This window comes from Hakea prostrata, chromosome 1 (genome assembly GCF_041222555.1).
Source record: "Hakea prostrata isolate BN-2017 chromosome 1, UWA_Hpros_2, whole genome shotgun sequence".
Classification (NCBI taxonomy): Eukaryota; Viridiplantae; Streptophyta; class Magnoliopsida; order Proteales; family Proteaceae; genus Hakea; species Hakea prostrata.
In genome coordinates this window covers 17,653,751-17,676,976 of record NC_142600.1, presented here as the reverse complement: position 1 = coordinate 17,676,976, position 23,226 = coordinate 17,653,751, and the positions used below count along the sequence as shown (strand labels likewise).

Genomic DNA, 23,226 nt, shown 5'->3' with positions numbered 1-23,226 from the left:
ACAATTGTAGGTTCAAACCCAAAAAACATTAATTAATAAGATTCACTAGTTTCAGGTAAGTTCTCAGAATATTAAACATTTAATATAAACCTTTTCCTAGGAAAAAAAATTTGGTCGAAACTCGCCCACTTAAAGTTTTTAAGAAGATGATATAAGATGGGATAAGGCTTATTGGGGTTGTTGTTGTTATGGTTGAGAAAGTGATTAATGAAACACACCATGATGTAATGGAACATTATTTTACAAAATTATTGAATAATTTTATATGAAAAAGAGACAAAAATGCTTAGGATCTAAAATACGCTATTTAAAGATGATATAATCATAATAATACAATAAAATAATCAAGCATAAAAACAAAAATGAAATGTTAAGGTCTCCATCCACAGCAGAATAGTGAAACAAGGTAAGGGCATACCCAAAACTCCCATACTGGTGGGTTCTAGGGAAGGGACTTTCTAGGCAGCCTTACCCCTGCTTTTTTTTGGTATAGTGAAATATGTACCATTAAATATTTTGGTATAGTGGAGTGATATCTCCTTCTTAATGATTTTTAATAAGATTATTATTCTTCCTCTTTTCAAAATGATCAGGGTAAGAGTGTTAATTTTCTATACTATTAATGAAAACTGTATCATATTACTTACACTATATTATATTATAATATGTATCAATACAACAAAATTGTACTATTCGATAAATGATATGAATAAAATGATACAAATGAACCATACCACAACCAATGATGGTATAACATATTCGTATCTTTTGATATTCCATAGATTAATTTTTCTTTTTGGTAAAGAGAAATTTTATTAGAAAACAGAAGAACTACCGAGAAAACCAACCAGTTGACAACACACTACATAACCAGGGATTAATTTAATACCATATCAAATTGACTCAGAGTGATCCATGCGTGCCTCCCTTTTTCACTCCAGATACTTTATATACATGAGAAACACACTCAGATATTTCCCTACTTGCCATTAATAAATTGTCTCAAATTGAATGAACTTCAGCGAATATCATTTTCAAATATATCCAACAGTATTCTTCCCCCCGCCCAAAAAAAGAAAAAAAAAAAAAAAGAAGAAAAAAAGCTCCTAATAGATCATACAAATTGGTATCTTTACCAAAATCTCTTTCCCCATATCTCCAGTGGTTGCATTTCATTTTCTGTTTCCCATCACATGAAAGATCATTGAACCAATCGAATGGTTACATCTTGTACAATAACCAGATCAACGGGGTAACTGCAACCTGTCATCAAGCTAAAGTGAACCGGTTATACTCCGTGAGAAGTCTTGATGTCACAAAGAAAGTATGAGTGAGTCTCAACTTCCAATGAAGCCCAACCAATGAAGTACAATTGCAAAGATGAGCATGCATATGGCAAGAATCAGTCCCTGTCTTCCCAGAAGCCAGTTTTTAGTCTTTTTGGCACCTTCAACCCCTCTCTGTATCCTATCTGCCCAACGCATCTGAAAACAAAAGCATACATATGACTCTGAAGATTGCTAGCAATTTAATAATAAAGACAAAAAACAGACCCCAGGAGCAAGCCCCAACCAGTGGCTTCCGTCCATGGATTGTTCACATTTGGGGTACTGAAGTCAAGTAAGTACCATTTTATCCAAGTTTTCGGGTGATAAAGAAGACATTGCTTGTTGAGCCTTTTCTGCATCCTCCCGTGAAAGCTTTACTCCAAATTGTTCGCTCATGCTTGCCATCGTCTCTGGACTCATATTCTTGATCATTGATGTAAACATCTGCCCATTTGAACATGTCCTAAGAGTCTGAAACAAAAGAAGAAGGAAGACAGCCAAACTGATTAAAAATAATGACCCATAAATACCTGACGCATTGCTGGATCATTCATTTGGTTTCTCATCTGTTCTTGCAAATCAGCGGTTGAGTTAGGAAAATTTGGTGACAGAGATGACCCCATTTTAGAATTTGAAGAGAACTGACTAGAACTACTTTCGCCTACATCAGAATTCTGGTTAATTGTGGAAATTCCTGTGGCCTTCGAGAATTTGGACTCATTCTCTGATCCTCGACTATCGGTATCAACTGCTTTTGTTGTTGAAACGGAACTTTTCCCTCTCAATGAAGAAGCAATTTCAAACATATTCTGCATCTCCTCTGGTGACATCTTACCCATCAAATCAGTTGCAGTTTTTAGCATGTCAGGTGACACATCTGGCGGCAATGATCCTGATCTTGAACTTGACTCTGTGGTCCCTCCGGGGAAAAATGGATTTGTTCCTTGAAATGATGAAGCCATTTGAAGCATTTTTTGAAGTTCTTCAGGTGGCATCTTGCCGATCATACTTGAGGCACTCTTCAGCATGTCTGGGGGTACCCCTCCAGAACTCAAACTGGCCAAGGACTCAGGGTTGGTATTTGAAATGAATTTTTGAAAAGACCTACAACATACATAATATATTCACAATCAGGTTCACTGGAAAGGGATCAAATGCCAAAAAAATACATTTACAGGACAAGAAGAATGGACAGAGACCAGAGAACAGTAAACAAGTTTGTAACAAGAAGGTCCAGTTGAACCAGGTGATCACTAGAGAACAAGCCACTTCATTTCAGTCTAAAAAATGAACCATCCTGTCTGAAGTTCGGTAATTTCATTTTGGAAATCGATATTTCAATGATTCAGGTCTTTTTGCACACTGAAATGGCTTAAGCAAAACTTAGAAGAATAAAATACGGAATTTTGGTAACTTGGAAATTCATCATGGCCAAAATGGGACCCAGACTTTTCTGAACTATGGTGATGAGATATAAATGGCTCCAAGACCAATCAGTTTTTGGACCTAGTTGCAATTGTCGAAACCCAGCCCGTAACAAGTCATAGCATAGCACCTACAGATATTGCAGAGTTCAAACTAGAAAAAAGTGCCAGTGACTTCGCTCTTCTACAATAGGGGACTGAAATAGCTCTTAGGGTTTAAACTACATCTCAAATGAGAACCCTCCAAAAGGCTTGACATTGTGAAAGAAACAACCATCGAAGTAAAGTATATTTTAGTCTGGATAATGTTGACTTAGGTAAGTTTGTTTTTATCCCAAAACTAACCGTGATAAAAACAAACTTAACTAAGGTAATGATGGTAATCATGTTCTGATTTTCAAACTTAACTAAGGTAATGATGGCAATCATGTTCTGAATTTCAGTAGACTATTTATTTTAGATGTTCATTAAATCTGTAGAAACTCTCAGATCTAGGGGATCCTCTTGAACTCTATTTCCATGATTATCAAGCAGAGGGACAACTCTTCTTCCGACTTGCTGAGTAGTGCAGATTGAAATACTCTTCTTATCCTTTTGAGGCACAGAAGCTTTCAAGACCTCTAGGACTGATTCCCAAAGCCACATAGATTCCGATTCCAGTGGATCAATATATCTACTTCCAATTCAAATTTATCCTTATCTTATCCCCAGATGATTAGTTGTATTGTCTCCCTAATGGCATTAACGCCCCTAGTCAAAAGCATAATATACTGAACACCAACAATCTTCACTTCTTTGAAATTCAATCACCCATTCACCTAAAAGCACAAGTTCTCCCCCTGTTTATTTGCTTCTCCATTTTTAAGTGTAGACTATCAGATTGTCCAATATTTAGATCCCTATACAATTCCCAACATATTGTTTAAGTATGATTAGAAACGTTCTACAGTTCTGGGATTGGCTGTGGGCCTCTCCTGCATGACTTAGAAGAGGTTGGTGACCAGCCATGGGCCCAAGCCCTTACTGGAAAACCAATCTGAAAGAGAAATAATATATAAAATCTGCATTGTGCCTAAAAGTAGCTTGCTTCTATAATAATTGGAGAAAGAAGTTAACCCTGCAATATGAAAAGAATTAGAAAATCAAGTAACTAAAATTCAAGGGATAACTAATATTGCCCCCGGTACTATAGCTTAATTACTTATCAAATTTTGCTCTTTATGAAATTATTTTTGCCCCCTCAGTTCTAACAGTGTCAAGAAGTTGTTAAGGTTGGATGTGTAATGTTCATTTTGCCTTTGTCAGAATTAAGAAGCCAAAAGATGATACTACCCTTATTTAGAAAAATCATATGGGATGCCAAACTTCTGCCCATACATTCTTGTCATTTTTTTATTTCAATGAGCCAGATCCTGATAAGATGAATAAGTAAGTACAAAGCTCAGGGCTATTTTGGGGGTTTTTGAAAAATACAAAGATGCCATGCCATCGTTTAACCAATTGAACTTAATAGCAGGAGGGATCAGTAATTTCAGGTAAAGTCTAAGGTTGGCTTAGTAATTTCAACAAGTATAGGGGATGAGGTAGTAATTAAGCTAGATTACAGGGGCTGTCAATAATGATCCCAAAATTCAAGACAAAAATCAGAAAAGACAGTACACAAGATTGATGTAGATGTGATTAGAAACTTAGAACAGAAAAGAAAGAAGTGTTAAACCTTTGTTTCATCAATAAGGACAACCACCTTTCATGTAAAAGTGCAACATACTGAGATGCTTCACTAAAAGAGGAGAGAAGAAAAGCACATTCAAGACAAGATAAAAACAGACCTGATGGCTTCTGGATCATCTTTCAAATCCTTTAAACACTCAGCCTCAGTAGTACGCCCACTAGGGTTAGGAACACTTTGACTTTGAGAGCACTCTAGTGGCTGTGCCACAGAATACTCTGTTGATGATGAACTTTCGTAGCTTTCAGCAGGGAGAGTGTGCACTTCTTCTTCTGTTATTTCTTCAATTACTAATCCTGTGAAAAGATAAAGGCTCAAAAACTAAACATAAGGGATAATATTCTGAGACAAGGACATCTGACTAGCACAAATGGTGAAGCGTGGGAGGATAAGCCCACGATCCCACTAGGTCTCAGTTTGAGCAACCTGACCCACAGAGAGTGTGTGTGCGTGTAAGATGGTACCCAGAGCATATGACTCCGGACCTTGAGGGGTCTGGGCAGGATCATAATGAATGCAGCCTTGATTACTGCTTTCACAAGGATGTTGTTTCCAAACTCAAACCTGTGACCACCTGGGCACCAAAGAGCAACCATTACCCTCGCACTAAGGCCCGCCAAAAAAGAATATATATTCCTTCAGGAGTCTGATGATTTGATAACAAATAAAAATTAAAATAAATTGAACATACGTCCTGCTCCTCGTTGCCCTCCACCTTCTGTTGCCAATCTTTCTTCCGCATCACTGCACCAATTGATATCTTTAATTAGCACTGTTCACAATGAAAAATAAACTACATATGTCGTTTTCATTTTAAGAGAATGAAAAAATATAAAAAAAGAAAAGAAATCAAGAGCCGGTATAATGGTAGATAGAATGCAGCAAAGGTATTCAGTTACTACTGTTCATTTACAGCAGATGTCTTAATGTATCTAGTCTTCACATGCACAGGCAGCAGACGGGCATATATGATAAACCCATTGAACAAAACATACCTCAAAACAGCTGCAATAGTTTCATCATGTGGAGATACCGCATGTGCTTTCTTCAAGTCAGACACAGCATCCTAAATGTTTCAAGAAGTATAATCCAATGAGAAAGCAAAAAGTCAGCTAAATGTAATAACCCAACAGATAAAGCTGGTTCTGTTCATGAAAATGTCAAAAACAATGGTGGTTTCAAAACACAAAGATGAATGCAGGTTTTCCGGACGAACTCACTTCTAATTGTCCTAATTCCTTATAAGCCTGACCCCTCCGGTACAAAGCTTTGACATTGTCTGCATCATATGCCAACACCTGAAAAACAATTTAATTTAAAAAAGAAACATGTGAATTATGAAGGGTTCTGAACATAAAAGCATCCAATCTCCCATTTACTAGTTAGACTACCTATCTTAAACAATTGCAAGCACAAGGGAGGTTCAAGGAAAAAGTCATTTCCACTTTCCTAAAACTAGATGCCAACGAGTCTCAATATCACCCATATTGGGTCCTATTTTCTTTTCTCTGTAAGGCTGTTAAAGACTCATTCCTAAAGACATATTTCCACCCTCCACTTAACTTTTCACGGTCTTCATCCGTTTATACATCTCCCCCATGATAGAACTGAACAAATAACTTATTCACCAGTTAATAACCCAGAAAAGAAAAAGAGTTTTTTTTCTCTTCTTCTTTGGGTTGGGGGGGGGGGGGGGGGGGGGATGTCAGCATACCTCAGAACCCTCCTTTATGCAGTCATCATATTGCCTCATCTTCAAGTAGCAGGACATCAAATTCAGAGAACATGCCAAACCAAGCGCTCGACCTTTATCGTCTGGAACTACCTTTACGTTATTCTTTGCCTAAAGATTCAAGAAGGAAAACAGGGGATTACTAAAAGGTATTCTCCACAAACAGAAGGAAAATGAAAAGATAAGGCCTCGCTCCATGCTTACAAGCAAATACTTTTCTGTAGCATCACTGTACTTTCCCTGGCTGTGGAGCTCATTACCCTGCCAAGTTGATCGATTAAACCATTACACACTATATGCCATATGTTACTGATGGAAAGGAATAAGCAAGATCTGTTCTAAGCTCAATTTTTGGAGCAAAAGTCTTGGTAAATATAAATACAAGAAAAGGAAAGGATAGTTCCTGATGCCGCAGATTAGGAGCAGCCATACATTCATGAATATAATAGTTTTCTTTCTTCAATATCCCTGCTTTGAGATCTGGTTTCTAACATCTACTTTATGCAAACCTGCATTCTTCAGGAGTAAAAAATCTGAAGTTTATGATACAGCTGAAAGATCTTTATTCCTTGTCCTCTAGAAGAATGTGCAAACAGGAAAGGAAGAACTTAATTTCATGAGCAAATTTCTATCACTCCCTTATAGTTAGACTTTATCTACTAAGACTACCCTACTCAAAGTTTCATGTCTGATTCCCCCAAAAACCAAACAATCAGCTCTCCTTCTCCCCTACTGTCCTTAAATACTAAAGTTACCCCACTATTTTTTTAAGCCAGTCGGTTTCTCTCTTTCGAGTTGAGTTGGTTCATATTATTTGGTTCAAATTTATTACTTGAATCACCAAAAACCACTGAAATAAACTTCTTAAAAAAAAGAAAAAAAAAAAAAAAAAAAAAAGAAGAAGAAGAAGAAGAAGAAGAAGGGGAAAGAAAGAAAAGTAAAAAAGAAGCTGAAATCAAATGACACCTAACTCAATCAACCTCAATAAAGAAACCAAACGTTACTAAATTACTAAAAAACCTAACAAGTTCATTAATACCCTCTTAGATATATTCATCCCTTATAGCCAAAATCAGCAAGACGTAGAGTAGAAGAAGTTAATCGAGCTGGCCAAGGAACCAATCAACTACCCTGTCTCTTTGAGTCACTAAGAAATAAGAAAGACAAGCCTTTTAAGCATTACAATACATACTTCAAAGTAGAAAGGCATGGTATTCAGAAGACAATCCACAAACAAATATTTAAATAACATATGGAGAAGTTCAGAGGAAGCTGCATACAACACGTGGAACTAGAAGAAAGAGAAGTTCTTCCAGCAAATCATTAGGGTAATGGTAATTTTGTAGGCCGTTGAAATAAAAAGAATAAATAATTGTTCTTTCTGACTGACAGTTTCTTAACAGTCAAATGTACTTTGCAAGTGTTGATTATAGCTGACAAATCTTCCTTTCCTCTCAGAATTTCGACTGTCATTGTTGTCCTCTCAGTTTTATTGTACAAATTTTCTGCAATGGAATCCATGATTTACTTTGCTGGTATGATAAAAAAAATTCTTCAAGATGCGACTCTGAACCATGAAGTCTACACCCTACTGTCTGGGTTTCTGCTTATGCGGGACAGCTAGAAACAGATAAACTGGAAGAAAAAGGGACAAGAGTTTAAGATCCGAAGTACACGAATTTCTGCAGTTCAGCTGGAACAATCACAAGTTTAAATTTTCTTCTAACCCTGAAAAGAAAAAAGAATGAGAGGAAAAGGTTTTCATCCATATTAATTGCTTTCCTCCTCCTTATCCTATAATTGGACTGTCGTACAAAATGATTTCTGAAAAGGTTAGAGGAAATAATTAGACTTAACTAGCATTCAAGCAGAAGATCATACATCATAATGACCATGATAGGGGAAGAGATCAGTAAAATGAGCATATCTGAAAAACTAAAATAAAAAGAACAGTGAAACAAGCAAATTGGAATACATCTGAGAAAGAAAATAAAAAGAACAGTAAAAAGACTGAGAAAGAGGCCATACCTTTGGTTGAACAGCAAAGTTCTCAGCCATGTTTGAGAAGATTGGAAGAGAGAAGTAGACGGTAGGGTTTATTTCAATGGTTGAGAAGATACAATATAATTCGGTGGTTCAAGTAATAAATTTGAACAAAATCATGTCCAACTCAACTTGAAAGAGAGAAACTGACTGGGTGAGAAAAAATAGAGGGGTAACTTGGGCATTAAAAACATAAGGGGATAATGAGACGTTAGAGTTAGGTTTTTTGGGGAATATCAGACATGAAAGTTTGAGTAGGGGAGTTTTAGTAAATAGAGTCGAAGTATAAGGGAGTGATAGAAATTTGCTCTAATTTTATTTGCCTTCTAAGAAAAGAAAAAAAATCTGTTCTGATAATGTGCTAGCCTATGTGGTTACATGAATCCAAAGATTTGAAATCTCTAGATTCATGAATGCTAGATTTATACTCGTTTGGTTGTGAAATCTCTAAATGCATGAAATCTAGAGATTCATCTTTTTACACTAAAAATGTAAATCTGTAGATTTATGGGTATGGGGTGAAATCCAGAGATTTCATCCCCACTATAAAAATGCTAAACATTTGTGCATTCACAAAAATCACAGATGAATCCACAAATTTCATTCCACATATTCGGTTAACCAAATAGTTAATTTTATAAATTATGACTCTAGAGATTTGAAATCTCTAAATATTTGAAATCTCCAAACTCATGTAACCAAACATGCCATAAAAGAATTTGTTCTCTCACAAGATACTAAAAGGCCAGCAGGAATCATGAAATGTCAATTAGCTAAAGCAAGGATATGCTAATTAGAAATTCTCCTCCACCTCCCAAATTTCAGGAAAGATACATCTTTTAAATGTTTTAGAGATGAAGTTGTGTTACAATTTAAAACTTACAACTACTGCGATACCCAAATGTTTATATCACTTCCACGCAAACAGTCAGAAATTTAGGACTTCAAGCTTGACAAATGACTAATAAGAAAAAGATCACTGCTGTTACAAAAGGTTTGTTGTATTTTGTTTGCTTCTAGTATCTGAATCAACTAGTATTTTTATTAGAGTATCATCGAGAGTTTAGCTTTTCTCTGGTCCTGCACAAGTGGTTGAGCAAGAGATAATAACAAGGAGGCAACATGCACTAAAAATTAGACAAGCTTTGTGGAAGCAAAGCACAAATCATGCAATCTGATTCCACCTGGGAAAAAAACTGCCCAAGCATCCCATTCAACATCCAAAATTCACTTAGTCAAACATGTGTGCTATAATAACTATACCGGGGAAGAAAACTATAGCTACTCCAGGATACCTGTTTCTTTAGCATCTGAGCACCACTCAACTGATATTGGACACGCGCTTCTGCATGGACACCTATATTAGCTATCTCTTCAGGCGTGGCATTAGCCATCTTTGAACCTATGTCTAACATATCTTCTGTCCGAGCATACTTCAACTGTTCGGCGGCATTTCGTAGGTCTTCAGGCCTCATGTTCTTCATGCTTTCCGTAGCCATTTTCACTAAGTCAGGATTCGCCATCATCTGTCGAGCCAATACATCACAAGCTCTCCGTAAGAAGCAAATAAATACGGTGTAAAAACATAAGTATTGTAATCTAAAGCCAAACAACATACACGGACGTCTGGGTTTCAGATTTTACAGTGCTATGCTAGCGGAATAAAGCATTATGCAGGTATGGTAAAGCAAATATTTCGTTAATTAGATTTTGGAGCCTAGCCCCACCTTTAAGATACAAAGTAATACAACCACAAAGTTCAACCAAAATCCATTTGATATCACAATATCATCTAAGTTCCTGGATCTCCATATGAAAACGGTGCAGAGAGATAATCTGAGATTAGCAAGATAAGCGAGCAAATCGAATTGAAGACTGGTTTCCGGGTCCAATTCCAAACTAGGAAAATACCATCAAAGCGACGAGGATCGGATAATTAGACGAGTCGAAAACCGAAAATTTACGGAAGATGATCGTCCAGACATGGATAGAATTTTCTGGCTCAAAATATAACTAGTGAGTTAAAAAGATCAAGCAAACTTTTTCTTAATTTCCCCCGACCTTCTGGAATGGAATTATAACTCTTTCAATTTATCCCGAGAAAACACGAATATGATGATAACAAGTTCCTCGAATTCGGCGCAAAGACATTAAATTGAAATAGCATAGAGGTCCGTGATCAACGAAACAAAAACGAGAAGATCAATCAACAAGAAAGGAGAGGCAAAAAAAATTGGGATAAAAATGAATACCTGTTCTCGGATTTTGGCAAAGTCACCTGGGGACATTCTACTCATCTGCTCTTGAGCTATGCGAAACAATTCAGGATCCATCATACCGTTGTGCATTCTCAACTCTGAAATCAAATCCGGACTGTGTGATGTGAATCGGCGAAACGCAGGTTTCCAGAGGGGAAAGGCGAAAGAAAACAGAGAGACAGAAGAACGTTTAGCGAATCAGTTGCGAAACTGAAACGGGTAATCGATGATTTTCGCGAATCTGAAGAAACCTAACAAAATTTATCTCGAATCTGATAGTTATATACCTTTTTGAACGCCCACCAAAACAGAACCGAAGTGAGAAGTTGAAGAACAATTGAACCGAATATACGCAGCTTCCTGGGAATGAAAGCAGATTTTGGAATACCACCAAAAAGGGTAATCAAGGTTTATTACGTTTCGGTTATTAACTTTATTAGAAGTCTGTAGGTAAATTATGATTTGAGTTTGAACTTTCAAATCGCTGTATTTCGTAATTAAAGGTAAATTATGATTTGAGTTTGAACTTTCAAATCGCCGTATTTCGTAATTAAAGGTAAATTATGATTTGAGTTTGAACTTTCAAATCGCTGTATTTCGTAATTAAAGGTAAATTTTTTCTAACAAACAGAAACCAAGGGGTAAAAAATTTTAGTTAACGCCGCCGTTATTCGTAATAAATTTAAAATTTAAATTTTAAAGGTAAATTTGAGCTACCCAGTGGCGAGAAAACATCCTGTGCTGAGTAGTGCATATAGATGCTAAATAATAGGCTGAAAAAGCAAACAAATTACAAGTCTATTTTGAAGTTTTAAAATTTGAAAGTATGTTTTAAATTTCAACCCATTATTTGGCATTTATGTGCACAGCCGCCGAGGATTTTTTCCCATAATAAACTATGAATGACGTGACACATCTCTGGCATTTGATAGAAATAAACGTGTTTAAAATAGATCCATGATAATAGTGTGTTAAGTGCATGTCCTGAGGAGGAGAAAATCAGGTCTACCCTCTTTGCTATGGTCCCTTCAAAATGGAAATTTATTCGATCTATTTCTGAGTTCCTTGTAGATATATAACATATGTCCCAACATCATATCAAATGGTTAAAACCCATTTATATGTCACAAAGAATTGTAATTAAAATTTATTTTTAAAGTGATGTACTTGGGAGGAACAACAGGTGAGAGGTAGCAGGTTAGCAAGTCAAAGCAATGGAACCCCCTGGTTTCTCAAAAATCAATACTAATGCAGCTAGATGTCATTCAAGCAAGAAGACCGGGGTGGGGATAGTGATTAGATCGGAGGCCAAATCCCCTTTGTTAGCAAGAGCTACCCCCTTGTAGTTTGTGAAAATCATTGAAGGTGAATCCCTTGATGTTCATAGAGGGATTCAAAGTGATTTAGAGTTGTGTTTGACAAATGTGATGATAGAAGCTGATAATGAGGAATTGGTTGCACTTCTCAATGATGTGGCTAAGCCTATTCCTTGATAATGAGGAATTGGTTGCACTTCTCAATGATGTGGCTAAGCCTATTCCTTTGTGTATCCACTCTATACTCTCTGATATCTTGCATCTTTCATCTTCCCTTTCTACTTGTACTTTCTCTCATGTTCCTAGACAGGCCAATGTTCTAACAAAGATGGCATTGTCGATCTCAAGTTTGACAACTTGGCCTAATACCACTTTGTGGCTGGATGATCCCTCTTGCATCCCCATCTGTTTTTCTTAGGGCTCTGAATGAATTAGTTTCCAACAAAAAAGAAAAAAAGAGACAGAGAGATTCATGAGAATTTATTTTCTAGTCAGACATAACCCATCTAGACTGGAAAAAAAACCCTAATAGATAGTTGAAAAAATTGTGAGAAAAAATATGGATGTTGCTTATGGTGAATGAAGTTTAATGTTTATTCATCATGTGATGGTTAAGATAAATTATGTGCGAAAAGACTAGTATGTTTCATACTTTTGCAAAAAGATATTTGAAGCTAAAGCTTTGTAAGTATTGGTGGGTAATTCTATCAAAATCTCCATAATCTCTTATCGTTTTTAAGCAAGTAGTTACTTTTCAGGTGATTGGTTTTTTTAATAGAATAATTAAAATAATATTAGTGCTCGTCACATGGTCAATACCATCATAAGTTATAAGTAATATGCTTAATAGCATTAATCTTAATAGATACTCTGATCCACAATAGTCTCCACAATTGAAAATATTTAAAACTTCGATAGGGAGATTTTTTTTTTAAGGGAGGTGGGGTAGTGAAAGGCTAGTAAACATGATGATAGTCATTTACCAAAACATATAATATGTAAAATTAAAAAGATCATTTTTAATAAAAAAATTTTTTAAGTAATTTGGACGTTAGTTTAATTTATTCTCATTATATTTTTAGTAATAATTTTAGAAAATAGCCGACTGAGAGATAGAAAAAAAAAATTATGAGTACAACTGAGAGAAGATTTAATACCATTAGTCATTAAAGTTGCATATGTGAAAATAAGATTTTCAATATAAAGTGGATTTTTTTTTTCACTCGCAAGGCTAGATGTAACGTCATTAATATAAAAATTTTGTTAGCAAACTTTATGGTTGGTTTAGTTGTCACATCCACGTCTCATAGTATGAAGTTAGGAATTTAAACCGCCTTGGAACCATCCCACATAAAAAGCTACCAGTTTCTGAAAAATAAAAAGAAATATATAAGACGATAAGAATCTAGACCGCCAATTTCAAAATTATGTTGATTTCGATTTCGATTTCAAATTCCTGTAGCTCCAGTTAATGGAGGATTGGTGTAATGATTAAGAAATTTTCTTCTTAGTGGAGAGGTCGATGGTTCAACTTTTACCGGCAATATATGTAACATCACGATCTCTAAATCCCCTATATATAAAAAGTGCCTCGTGTCAAAAAAACAAAGAAAAGAAAAACATGTTTCTTTTTTGCCCAACAACTACTAATTTTATATTATCATATTCCTAGTAATAAACTTGGAAGAAAAATCATTGTTTACACTTTACACACATAAAAAGAGGTGGGACAAACCACCAAGACCTAGATAAAACAAACATATTTGCTTCACGAGCAATAGTATCAGTACCAGAGTTTGAAGATTTACAAATATATATGAATTAAATTAAAAAGAAATTTTTAGCAAGCTGTTGAATTTCTTTAATAATACTCATATTAACCCAGTCAATGGGTTGATTACTACAATTTAAAACTGAAATAATATATTGACAATTTGATAATAAAATAACTCTATCAACAAAAGAGTTTAAAGTTAAAAAAAGCCTATCTCTAATAGGTTCAGCATTTACAGTAATGACTGATGAACTCTGACATATCTTAACTAGAGCAACTATAAAGCATCCAGCCGAATCCCATAAGATAGCTTCATGAGCAACTATAATGTTGCTAAGCCTAAAACACTATCATGTTCCCGCATGTGAATGGGGATGTCCTCCACATGGGTCATGGGTCACCGTGAAAACGCGTTTCGCCGAACATGACGAGTCGGGCTGATGTTAGAAACGGTTAATGTGGCGGTTCAATCCGGGTAACCGCAGGATACGTGGATATGCTGACATGGCGTACTCAACTCCAGCCAAAGTGAATGTTTTGTCATCCCTCAAAACTCAACTATGCACTTGTTCGACACGATGCGCACCTTCACCTGAAAATCGTGTCGGAGACTCAGCAACGGTGTTCCGGCCAAACTCACCCAACTCTCCTCCGAAAACTGTCCTGTATGATTTTAAGAAACTGATTAATGAAGGTATTCAGAGAAACGCCTCTCCAAAATCTGGTTCATCTCCTTTTACTTTGTGATCTTGTATGATTTTGAATCTTAGGAACTGGTAAGCTAATCATCTCTCTGACTGAGGTCTACTACTGTAAAGGATTGAAGATGCTTACTTTCTCCATTTCCGCCTCCACTTCAATCGCCGAACTAGGGTTTCCCACTGCCTCTGCGCGACATAAATCTCCTCTCTATGCTCACTCCAGTACACTTCAATCCTCTTGTTTCAAATTGAGGAACCGGAATTTTGGGTTTTGTAAGTTGCCTAAGGGTGAAATACTGAAGTTGGCTGTGAACCCCCCCAAGTCTCTGATGAGTGTTGCCGAGCCAGTCGAGAAAGACGAGAGTGGGGTTGCGACTGGGGAGAAATATGATGCGATTGTCATCGGGTCTGGAATTGGTGGACTGGTTGCGGCAACTCAGCTGGCGGTGAAGGGAGCGAAGGTGCTGGTGCTTGAGAAGTATGTCATTCCTGGTGGGAGTTCAGGGTATTTTCAGAGGGACGGGTTTACATTTGACGTTGGATCTTCTGTCATGTTTGGATTCAGTGATAAGGTGAACCTTTTTATCCCTAAGTAAGTTCTGTCGGAAGTGTTAGTTCAGTTGTGAGTTTGAAAATTGGAACTTGTTTCATCAATCAGATTGAGTTCAACAGCAGAAATTCTAAACTAGTGACAGGAAATTGTAACGTGTATGTCGAGACGATTATACTTTTGAGAACTAAGTAATAGGACTCCATTACCTTGACAATGCTGTATCCAGGCTTCAATAGCAATTCTCGAACAAGAAAAATAGCTTTCAATTTCAGGAATTTCAGAATTCGTAGTTTCCATATGAGGTCCAGACTAAGTGGGAGAAAGACCAGGAAAATCTATTTAAGTAGAGCTGCACCCATTGGCATTCTGCTGGTGCAGGCCCACCTGACCTGGCAATCATTCCCTGCCCTTTGGTCATCTTATGTGTCCTAGTTCAGGCTGGATTGGGATCTATTAGTCCAGTTCTGTAATAAAATATTAGTCTTCTTTCATTATGAAATATCTTGTGTGGTGTTTTAAGTCTAGTGTTATTGGTCAATCAAGCAGTAGCTTGTTTGATCACTAGTTCTGTAGGCTAGTATTTCAATTAATATTTTGAGAGTTTATACATAATATATTTTAAGATATATGGAATTGGCTTTCAACTTTTAATGCTGTCAGTCATAACACCTGTTTCTTGTGAAATGTGGAGAAGCCCATGTTTCAGAAGCCAAGTTAGTGATATAGGTAGGATTCATGAAGCACATATTATATTCTATTAGTCTTCTATTCTTTTGTCCATTTTTCAATCAATTGAAGCTCATCTCAATACTCCCATTCAGCATATTGTCCAATCTTTTTCTCCCCCCACCCCACCCCAACCCACCCCCCATTTTTTTTGGAATTTCTACTTCGACAAGGAACTCTCTGAAACCTAACCACTAAATGTTGGACTTCAGTTTTGCTTCCATATATGCTATTCGGATACTCGTCTGAACAGTCCTATATGTCCGGAATTTCAACTTTGAGTTGTTTTCTGGTGTTGGATGTACGCAATGGAATGGTATTTTCCTGATTCAAGTTGAACTTCAAATTCAGGTTAGGTTTCTACATCTGATTTTGGGTTCCTGCATTTGGATTCATTTGTTTTATTGTGCTAAATCGGATACTTGAATTGGACTGCCCGGCTTCTCATGTTCCTCCTCCGAGTAGGAATCTTCAGGTCTTAAGAATCAGATCATTGGGTTGATCCTGAGCTTTAGCATCATATTCTTTTACCTGGACAGAGCACTCAACATCATCTGATCTTCTGTTGTTCCAATTTTCCTGAAATTTGGTTTCTAAACCTGTCACTGTTTGTCTGGTTTCGCTGAATTTCTGAACCTAGTAACTTTAGGCTTCTGGAAATCCCATTAGAGAATGGCTGAGCACATTGTAGTTGTTGTTGAATCGGTCAATTTATAATAGGATTATCCTCCAGGGTAAAGAAATATGAAGGGCTTAGTTAATGCTTCTGGGAGGAAGTACCAGGCATCAGGTACAGTTTTTTTTTTTTTTTTTTTTTTATCTTAAAACAACTTATATAAATTATTTGATACACTTGCGGAAGCAACTATGGTCCAGGTATGCATAACTTTGTAATGTCAAAAGTCCTTTCACATGCCAAATTCTTAGGTTATGCAATGGTGTAATGTTGAGATTGCTTCAAATTGAGACCCTAGTTTTTAATTACTTCTGAATCTTCCTACCCAAAAAGAATCCCATGTGGTTATTTTCAAGGACTTTGAGATTACATACTCATTACTATTCTAAGATGTTGAACCCAAGGCATGTTTAAATCATTAATAAGATATTCTTTGGCTTCCTTATAATGGACAGGGTAATTTAAACTTGATAACCCAGGCATTGGCAGCAGTGGGGTGTGAGATGCAGGTGATTCCTGATCCGACCACTGTCCATTTTCATCTACCGGATAATCTGTCTGTACAAGTACATAGAGAGTACAATGACTTCATTGCAGAACTCATCAATAAATTTCCCCATGAAAAGGAAGGAATCCTCAAATTTTACGGAGAATGTTGGAAGGTTTGTTCTGATTGCAACTTGCTATGGCCTTTTGGGCTTTATTGGATCCTGTAATGTACACTAAGCACTATTTATACAGGTCTTCAATGCCTTGAATTCATTGGAATTGAAGTCACTTGAGGAGCCACTCTACCTCTTTGGGCAATTCTTTCAGAAGCCCGTTGAATGCTTGACCCTTGGTAATCACTTCCTAATTGCTTTGCCATATTCTGTATATGTGAACTTACGGTTGAATCATAAACATATCAGCAAAAAATAGCATGCGGGGTTGGGATTGCTGGCTTGTTTGCTAGTTCTCCATGGCACTGGCCAATGCCTGTTTATGACTGTTATCTCTAATAACACTTTCTTCAGGTAGTCACTAGAATGTGGTGACTAGTTGGTGGGCTTTTTGGTGCAATCGATAAGTTGTACAATTGCAACCTGCTGTTTGTAGATTCAGAACTTGGAGACAGCCTCTCCTGCTTTGCAGGGGTAAAGGATGCTCAAATCTGCCCATCTCAGCACTGCTGATGGGGGAACCTTGTGCACTGGAATGATCTTCTTAGAGAAAATAATGGGTGACTGGCCCAGAATATGAGTAGCACAAATGTTTTGTTACTGCCTCCATTTGGTGAACTCCTGGTGTGATTAAGTGAATTGTAGGTTCTGACGCCCTGCACTTATGCCATAGCCAATGGCAGTATGGCACAAGAAAACCTGGTCTTTGGTTTCCAAAGATAGTTGAAACTGTTTCCTCTGTTCAACCCTGGTGTACATAATCAGTGACTGAGCTAGTTACCGATGATAGTTGCTGAATCCCCGGATATGTGCCATGCGGAACAGTGCACTTTGTAGTGTTTAATTAATGGTATCTCACAGTTCTTTTATTTGTAGTGATCTTTTTTGGTGCCTGTAATGTGACTTTAATTATTTTCTTCTGTTGATTTATATACTTTTTCCCCATTAAAGGTTAAGTTAAAATATGGAGTGATTCTTTGTTTTATTGTCTCTGGACGTGATTCTTAAATGATTGTGCATTTGTTTGGCAGCTTACTATTTGCCTCAGAATGCTGGAGACATTGCTCGGAAGTTTATAAGGGATCCCAAATTGTTGTCTTTCATAGATTCTGAGGTCCGCTACATATTTTCTGTGTCATACTGTTTTTACAGTTTTTTAACTTTTCATGGCTCTTCAATCTGTATGCGGGATATCTGAACAATCTCAAATGAAACATGTTTTGTAGTGTTTTATAGTGAGTACAGTTAAAGCTTCACAGACACCAATGATCAATGCCAGCATGGTAAGCTATATCTTGGTTGGTTTCATTCATTTAGACACAAGTTCATATATCACTGTTTGACATGGATTCAAGTGCTTGATATGATAGCCGTAAAAGATTTACATAATTATGATCATTTCTCCTTTGGGCAATCCTTCCTGTGTAATCTTCCCATTTACCACACACATTTTCTTCTCTTGAAAAAGAAACCAAGGTGCAATCCATCACATGCATATCATCAGTATCCGTGAGTAAACCAGCAGGCTAAAATAGTCGAGTACTTCAACATAGATTCCATTCTTGTCCTGTTTTCTCATATATTGCTTGTAACAGGTTCTATGTGACAGGCATTTTGGGGGAATCAACTACCCAGTTGGTGGTGTTGGTGGAATTGCAAAGTCCCTGGCAAAAGGCTTGGTTGATAAGGGAAGTAAAATACTTTATAAGGCAAACGTTACCAGCATTACACTGGAGCAAGGGAAAGCTGTGAGTGCGATCTCAATCTTTTGTCATTGATTCCAATTTAGTTTTCTGACTACTTATGTACAAGCAAGTATCTCTTTCATTTGGTGCCCGGGATATTTCATGTTAATGAGTTTGCTAGCAGTGGGTTTCAGTGAGAGTTTTTGTTCTTGTGGTCATTCTCCAATTTAGTTGTGGGAGGCCCTTTTATCTGATTTGTCTCTGGTTACCTCTTTTGTGGTTTGGACATTCTCTTTCTCACGCTGTCTTATGGTCTTTGTGCTCTGTTGTTCTGTCATTTTATTAACTTTGTCAGTAAAGCTGTTATACACGACATAAAGGCTGGGAAGGAGGCCACTGAGTATAATATTTCTTATGCTACTTCATTTTCTGCATTTTACAGGTTGGAGTAAAGCTTTCAGATGGAAGGGAGTTCTTCTCCAAAACTGTAATATCAAATGCAACTAGATGGGATACCTTCGGTTAGTTATCCTGACTAATAGAATTAATGTTTAAACAAATCAACTGTCAAGTGGGGTTGGGATCTTCTTAAGTGTGCTCTTATTTCATTGATTATTGTGGTGGCAACTTTACTAAAACTGGAGTTATTTCTATAATGTTGCAGGTAAACTTTTAAAGGAAGATCTTCCAAAAGAGGAGGAGGACTTTCAAAGAGTTTATGTTAAGGCCCCATCATTTCTTTCCATTCACATGGGTGTGAAATCAGAGGTGCTGCCACCAGATACAGATTGCCATCATTTTGTTCTTGAGGTATTTGTATATCTTAATTACATTTTACATTCATGGCTGTTGTAAGGGAGGCTTCCGTTAAGGAAGGAGAGTGAATGATGTAATCATGACATTGTCTTTTATTTATCCTTGCAGAGTGATTGGAACCAGTTGGAGGAGCCATATGGTAGCATATTTTTGAGCATTCCAACTGTTTTGGATCCATCGTTGGCTCCTGAAGGGTGTCATATTCTTCATGTATTTACAACTTCTTGCATAGAGGACTGGAAGGTGATTTCTACTACAAGTGGGGCTGTATTGCTAAGTTAAATTGATCTGGATTTTGAATGTTATCTTTCTTACCCAATTCTTGGTCAAGATTTGATACTCTTTGCCCTTGTTTCAGCAGGGGCTCTCTCGGAAAGACTATGAAGAAAAAAAGGAGTTTGTGGCTGATGAAATCATAAGCAGACTAGAAAGGAAACTTTTTCCAGGGCTTAAATCATCCATTGTTTTTAAAGAGGTAAGAGTTAATAGCAGTTCATGATATCAGGGCAATTAAGAATGATTAGACTGTCAGTAGTGATGATAAGTTGCCATATGAATTGAATTCTATGCTTAATGCTGTTGCTTATAAATTGCAAATCAACTTTGAACACTTCTGTACAATTTTGTAGTGCTAACTATCTTTTGGTTGATTCCCTGACTTGGCTCTTCTACTGCATTGAGTCCTAAAATCTTGTTCTTAGTGAGATCATTGTTTCTTCTATATTTTCCAATTGTATGAAATTTACAATCCATTGAAGTTTAAGCTGACATGACAGTTCTCTGATATTTTCTTGGACTACAAAACAAAATCCTGCTTGTCCACTGGGGTACTAAGGCAATTGCAGGATGCTGCTTCGAATAGTACAAGTTTTGTAAATTTGATGTGATTTTTGGGTCCGGCTACCATGGACAACTCTGATAGAGCTGGGTTTGGGCATGTTCGCTTTCTTGCAAGGTCTTACACTCTGTCTGAGTCTTGGTTTATTTGGGTGAGGGACTAGAGGGTAGCCTCAGTGTAATGGTGAGGTTGTTTCATTGCAACCTAGTGGTGGGGGGTTTGAGTCGAGAAATAGACACTTCAAGAAGCAGGGGTAAGGTTGTATCCATGATGACCCTCCCCAGACCCAACACTGGTGGAAGCCTTGTGCATGGTATGTTTTTTTTCATTCTTGGAGGGAGCTGAAGTAACATCACTGGGTATACTTCCTTGATGTTGGGCCTTTGGTGACATCAACTTATCTGGAGAAAGTATGTTGACTCATTATTCCTTCATTTAATCAAAGCTCAACAGTTCTATCATTGTAAGCTACCAGTAGTCATTTTAGCTATTTTGAATTTCCATCTCTTTTTCGTGTGCTTGATTTCAGTCAAAGACATTTCTTCCATAAAATACTGTCTTTGTAACCATTGAGTTTGAATATTTAAGGTTCATTTCATGCCATTTCCATGATGGCAGGTTGGGACTCCCAAAACGCATAGGCGATTCCTTGCTCGTGATAATGGTACCTATGGGCCAATGCCACGTGAGATCCCTAAGGGCTTGTTGGGGATGCCATTCAATACAACAGTAAGTTGTACTTACTGCATATTTATTTTTCAAATAAATTTTCCTGGCACCTGGGTAGGTGTTAGGTGGTGCTGCAGATAAAATTCAGTGTCTTTCAATGAGTTTGTATGAATTGAAGTTGGAATGCATTATTTTGGACATGCAGGCTATAGATGGACTCTACTGCGTTGGTGATAGCTGTTTTCCAGGGCAAGGAGTCATAGCTGTTGCTTTTTCAGGAATCATGTGTGCTTATCGGGTAGCTGCTGATATTGGTGAGTTTTCTGGAGCTAAATTGAAGTACTTTGGCTGTGCCTGCTGTCAATGATTGTGATACCAGTAACATGTATGGATTGTCTATGACTATCAATTCTACCCTCTTTAATTAATTGTTGATTTGATGAAATTAAATCACTGATCCAGTCACCTGACCTGGTTTCATATCATTGATTGGGTGTCCATTATCTCGTCAAGTTTGAATCTATCTCTAATAGCAAGAGAAATGGTTGAGGTGGCCAAGTTTGGTGGAGTCATTTGGTTTAGAGTAATGGGGCTGAAAGAGTCAGGGGCTGGCCTAAAATTACTCCAGGAGAAGTGATGAGGAAAGAAATGCATAGCTTATGCCTCGTCAAGTATGATTTTGAGTATAGCCTACTGGAGTTACATGATCCATGTAGCCAACTGCATTTAGTTAAGATAAGGCTGAGTTAAGCTGGAGATACCATGATCTCATTAAAAGTCCAGTATAATAGTGAACTTCTTGCCCTATCTATAAAATTTCTGATTAAATTATGAATAAATGACAGTGAGCAGCATCAGTCAAATCACTGGTGATCATCAATATAACTGAATGTTAGTTGATTAAATATCGTTAAATAGTTGGTGGGTGATTTTAGCTGCATTATTTATGTTTGGATTTTACTTTTTACTGTTGGTTTCTCAGGGCTTGAGAAAAGAATCCCATTATTGGATGCTGCCCATCTGAGACTTCTTCGCTGGTTCAGGACGATTGCTTGAGAAGGATTGGCTTTGCCTGGGCCAATTATGCCTTCAGTTTAGTGGAAGAACAAAATATGGAACTTCTTGCGATTTTCTAACCCATTGGCAAAGTAATATAAATGTAATTTACCTGCCGAGCAGATGTTCTACAGCAAGTGATAGCATCTTGGTTGAGGAATGGAATAATTTTTGTTGACATTATGAGGTGGCAGCCATCCAGTGTTCAGCATAGGGGAATTGAAGTATACCATACATCTCAGATAAAGTAGAAATGCCATAAGATATATGAGGTTATTTATGTTCGTTGTATTGAATTTTTCTGCTGGCTTTGAGAAAGATAACACAATAATTTGTTGAAAATTTTGGGAAAGTACAACCTTTAAAGTATTAGCTCAGTGTCCATTTTGCTTTCTGCTTTTTTTTGTTTTTCGTTTAAGGATCAGTTGTATTATATTAAACCAAGAAAATTAAATATACAAGAGGGGAAGTTTAGCATCTCCACTCACATCAGGTAGAGATCTCTGTGAGGCTATTCCATAAACCTAGATCAAGGTCTAACCATTGCATCATTTTCCATTGCTTGGAGAGTCATCTCAGGCTACACGTGTATTTGAGAAGACGTATGGTTTTTGGCCACTGAATTTGCTTGATAATCTGCTATCATATTTGTTGCTTCATAGCAGTCAGTGATTCTCCATTCTACCAAACCCAGAACAACAGCAGATCGTATCACTGCTGCAATGTATAAACCAGGGAGGTTTCTTTTGATCATTAGGGAAATAACTGCTGCTGAATCTGACTATCCAAATTTTTTTGCAGGTTCAGTTCGTTTGCCTTCTTCAAACCTACTATTAGAGCTTTTGTTTCTGCCTCAAATTTGTTTTCACCCCTCAAAAAGAGTCGAAAAACCTGTAAGATTTCCGTTTTTCCCACAGCAGATTGATGTTTTGGTTTCCGCTTTGTATCAGGGCATGCTTTTGGCTTCAGCAATGCACTTGGAGATCTAACTCTGTTATTTCAGATTTCGAGTTATTTTGCCTATCCCGAAGAGGCCATGGCCTCATCACTCTGTGCCCTTACTTGTCAAGCTTACAACAGGACGCTATCCCCAATTGTATCCTAAGAGGGGCAACTGCTGTATGATCTTTTACATAGAAATAGGTTTTCTCACTTTTATTGTTCTGTCACCCTTGTTCTTTCTGTTATAAAAATTTGTAATATGTCCAGTTTCTTTTCATCCATTATACAAGTGAATTAT

At 37.0% G+C, this 23,226-nt stretch overlaps 2 protein-coding genes across 5 annotated transcripts; one reads left to right on the top strand and one right to left on the bottom strand.

The window, feature by feature from the left end:
• Positions 1–899: 899 nt before the first annotated feature.
• TPR7 (Tetratricopeptide repeat (TPR)-like superfamily protein) lies at positions 900–10,923 on the bottom strand. The gene is made up of 12 exons (XM_089167542.1): positions 10,802–10,923; positions 10,509–10,629; positions 9,552–9,782; positions 6,418–6,474; positions 6,196–6,324; positions 5,702–5,779; positions 5,477–5,547; positions 5,173–5,225; positions 4,582–4,777; positions 1,859–2,432; positions 1,629–1,772; positions 900–1,484 (listed from the first exon to the last, which is right to left on the bottom strand). Exons 2-12 carry the CDS (start codon positions 10,602–10,604, stop codon positions 1,338–1,340), a joined length of 1,776 nt encoding a protein of 591 aa, XP_089023668.1. The 5' UTR covers positions 10,605–10,629; positions 10,802–10,923; the 3' UTR covers positions 900–1,337.
• A 3,058-nt stretch (positions 10,924–13,981) lies between these two features.
• On the top strand, positions 13,982–23,191 carry CRTISO (carotenoid isomerase). Of its 4 annotated transcripts, none has more exons than XM_089167511.1 (15): positions 13,982–14,298; positions 14,423–14,877; positions 16,716–16,922; positions 17,002–17,101; positions 17,954–18,036; positions 18,149–18,205; positions 18,518–18,670; positions 19,050–19,128; positions 19,272–19,417; positions 19,532–19,666; positions 19,782–19,898; positions 20,880–20,990; positions 21,136–21,244; positions 22,788–22,879; positions 22,990–23,191. In XM_089167511.1, exons 1-15 carry the CDS (start codon positions 14,061–14,063, stop codon positions 23,089–23,091), a joined length of 2,184 nt encoding a protein of 727 aa, XP_089023637.1. In that variant the 5' UTR covers positions 13,982–14,060; the 3' UTR covers positions 23,092–23,191. The 4 variants fall into 4 exon arrangements, with proteins under 4 accessions (XP_089023637.1, XP_089023642.1, XP_089023651.1 ...); XM_089167516.1 differs by having other exon boundaries at positions 13,986–14,298; positions 19,785–19,898; XM_089167525.1 differs by lacking the exons at positions 22,788–22,879; positions 22,990–23,191 and adding an exon at positions 21,913–22,781 and having other exon boundaries at positions 13,990–14,298.
• The last annotated feature ends 35 nt before the right edge of the window (positions 23,192–23,226 follow it).

Coding starts and splice junctions, on each gene's coding strand:
- TPR7 (XM_089167542.1), bottom strand. CDS start 10,604: ATGCACAACGGTATGATGGATCCTGAATTGTTTCGCATAGCTCAAGAG. Junction 6,475..9,551: donor CTCAGATGCTAAAGAAACAG/GTATCCTGGAGT, acceptor TCAACTTGGCAG/GGTAATGAGCTCCACAGCCA. Junction 5,548..5,701: donor AGGAATTAGGACAATTAGAA/GTGAGTTCGTCC, acceptor TGAAACATTTAG/GATGCTGTGTCTGACTTGAA.
- CRTISO (XM_089167511.1), top strand. CDS start 14,061: ATGTGGCGGTTCAATCCGGGTAACCGCAGGATACGTGGATATGCTGAC. Junction 19,418..19,531: donor GCCATCATTTTGTTCTTGAG/GTATTTGTATAT, acceptor TTATCCTTGCAG/AGTGATTGGAACCAGTTGGA. Junction 19,667..19,781: donor CTTGCATAGAGGACTGGAAG/GTGATTTCTACT, acceptor CCCTTGTTTCAG/CAGGGGCTCTCTCGGAAAGA.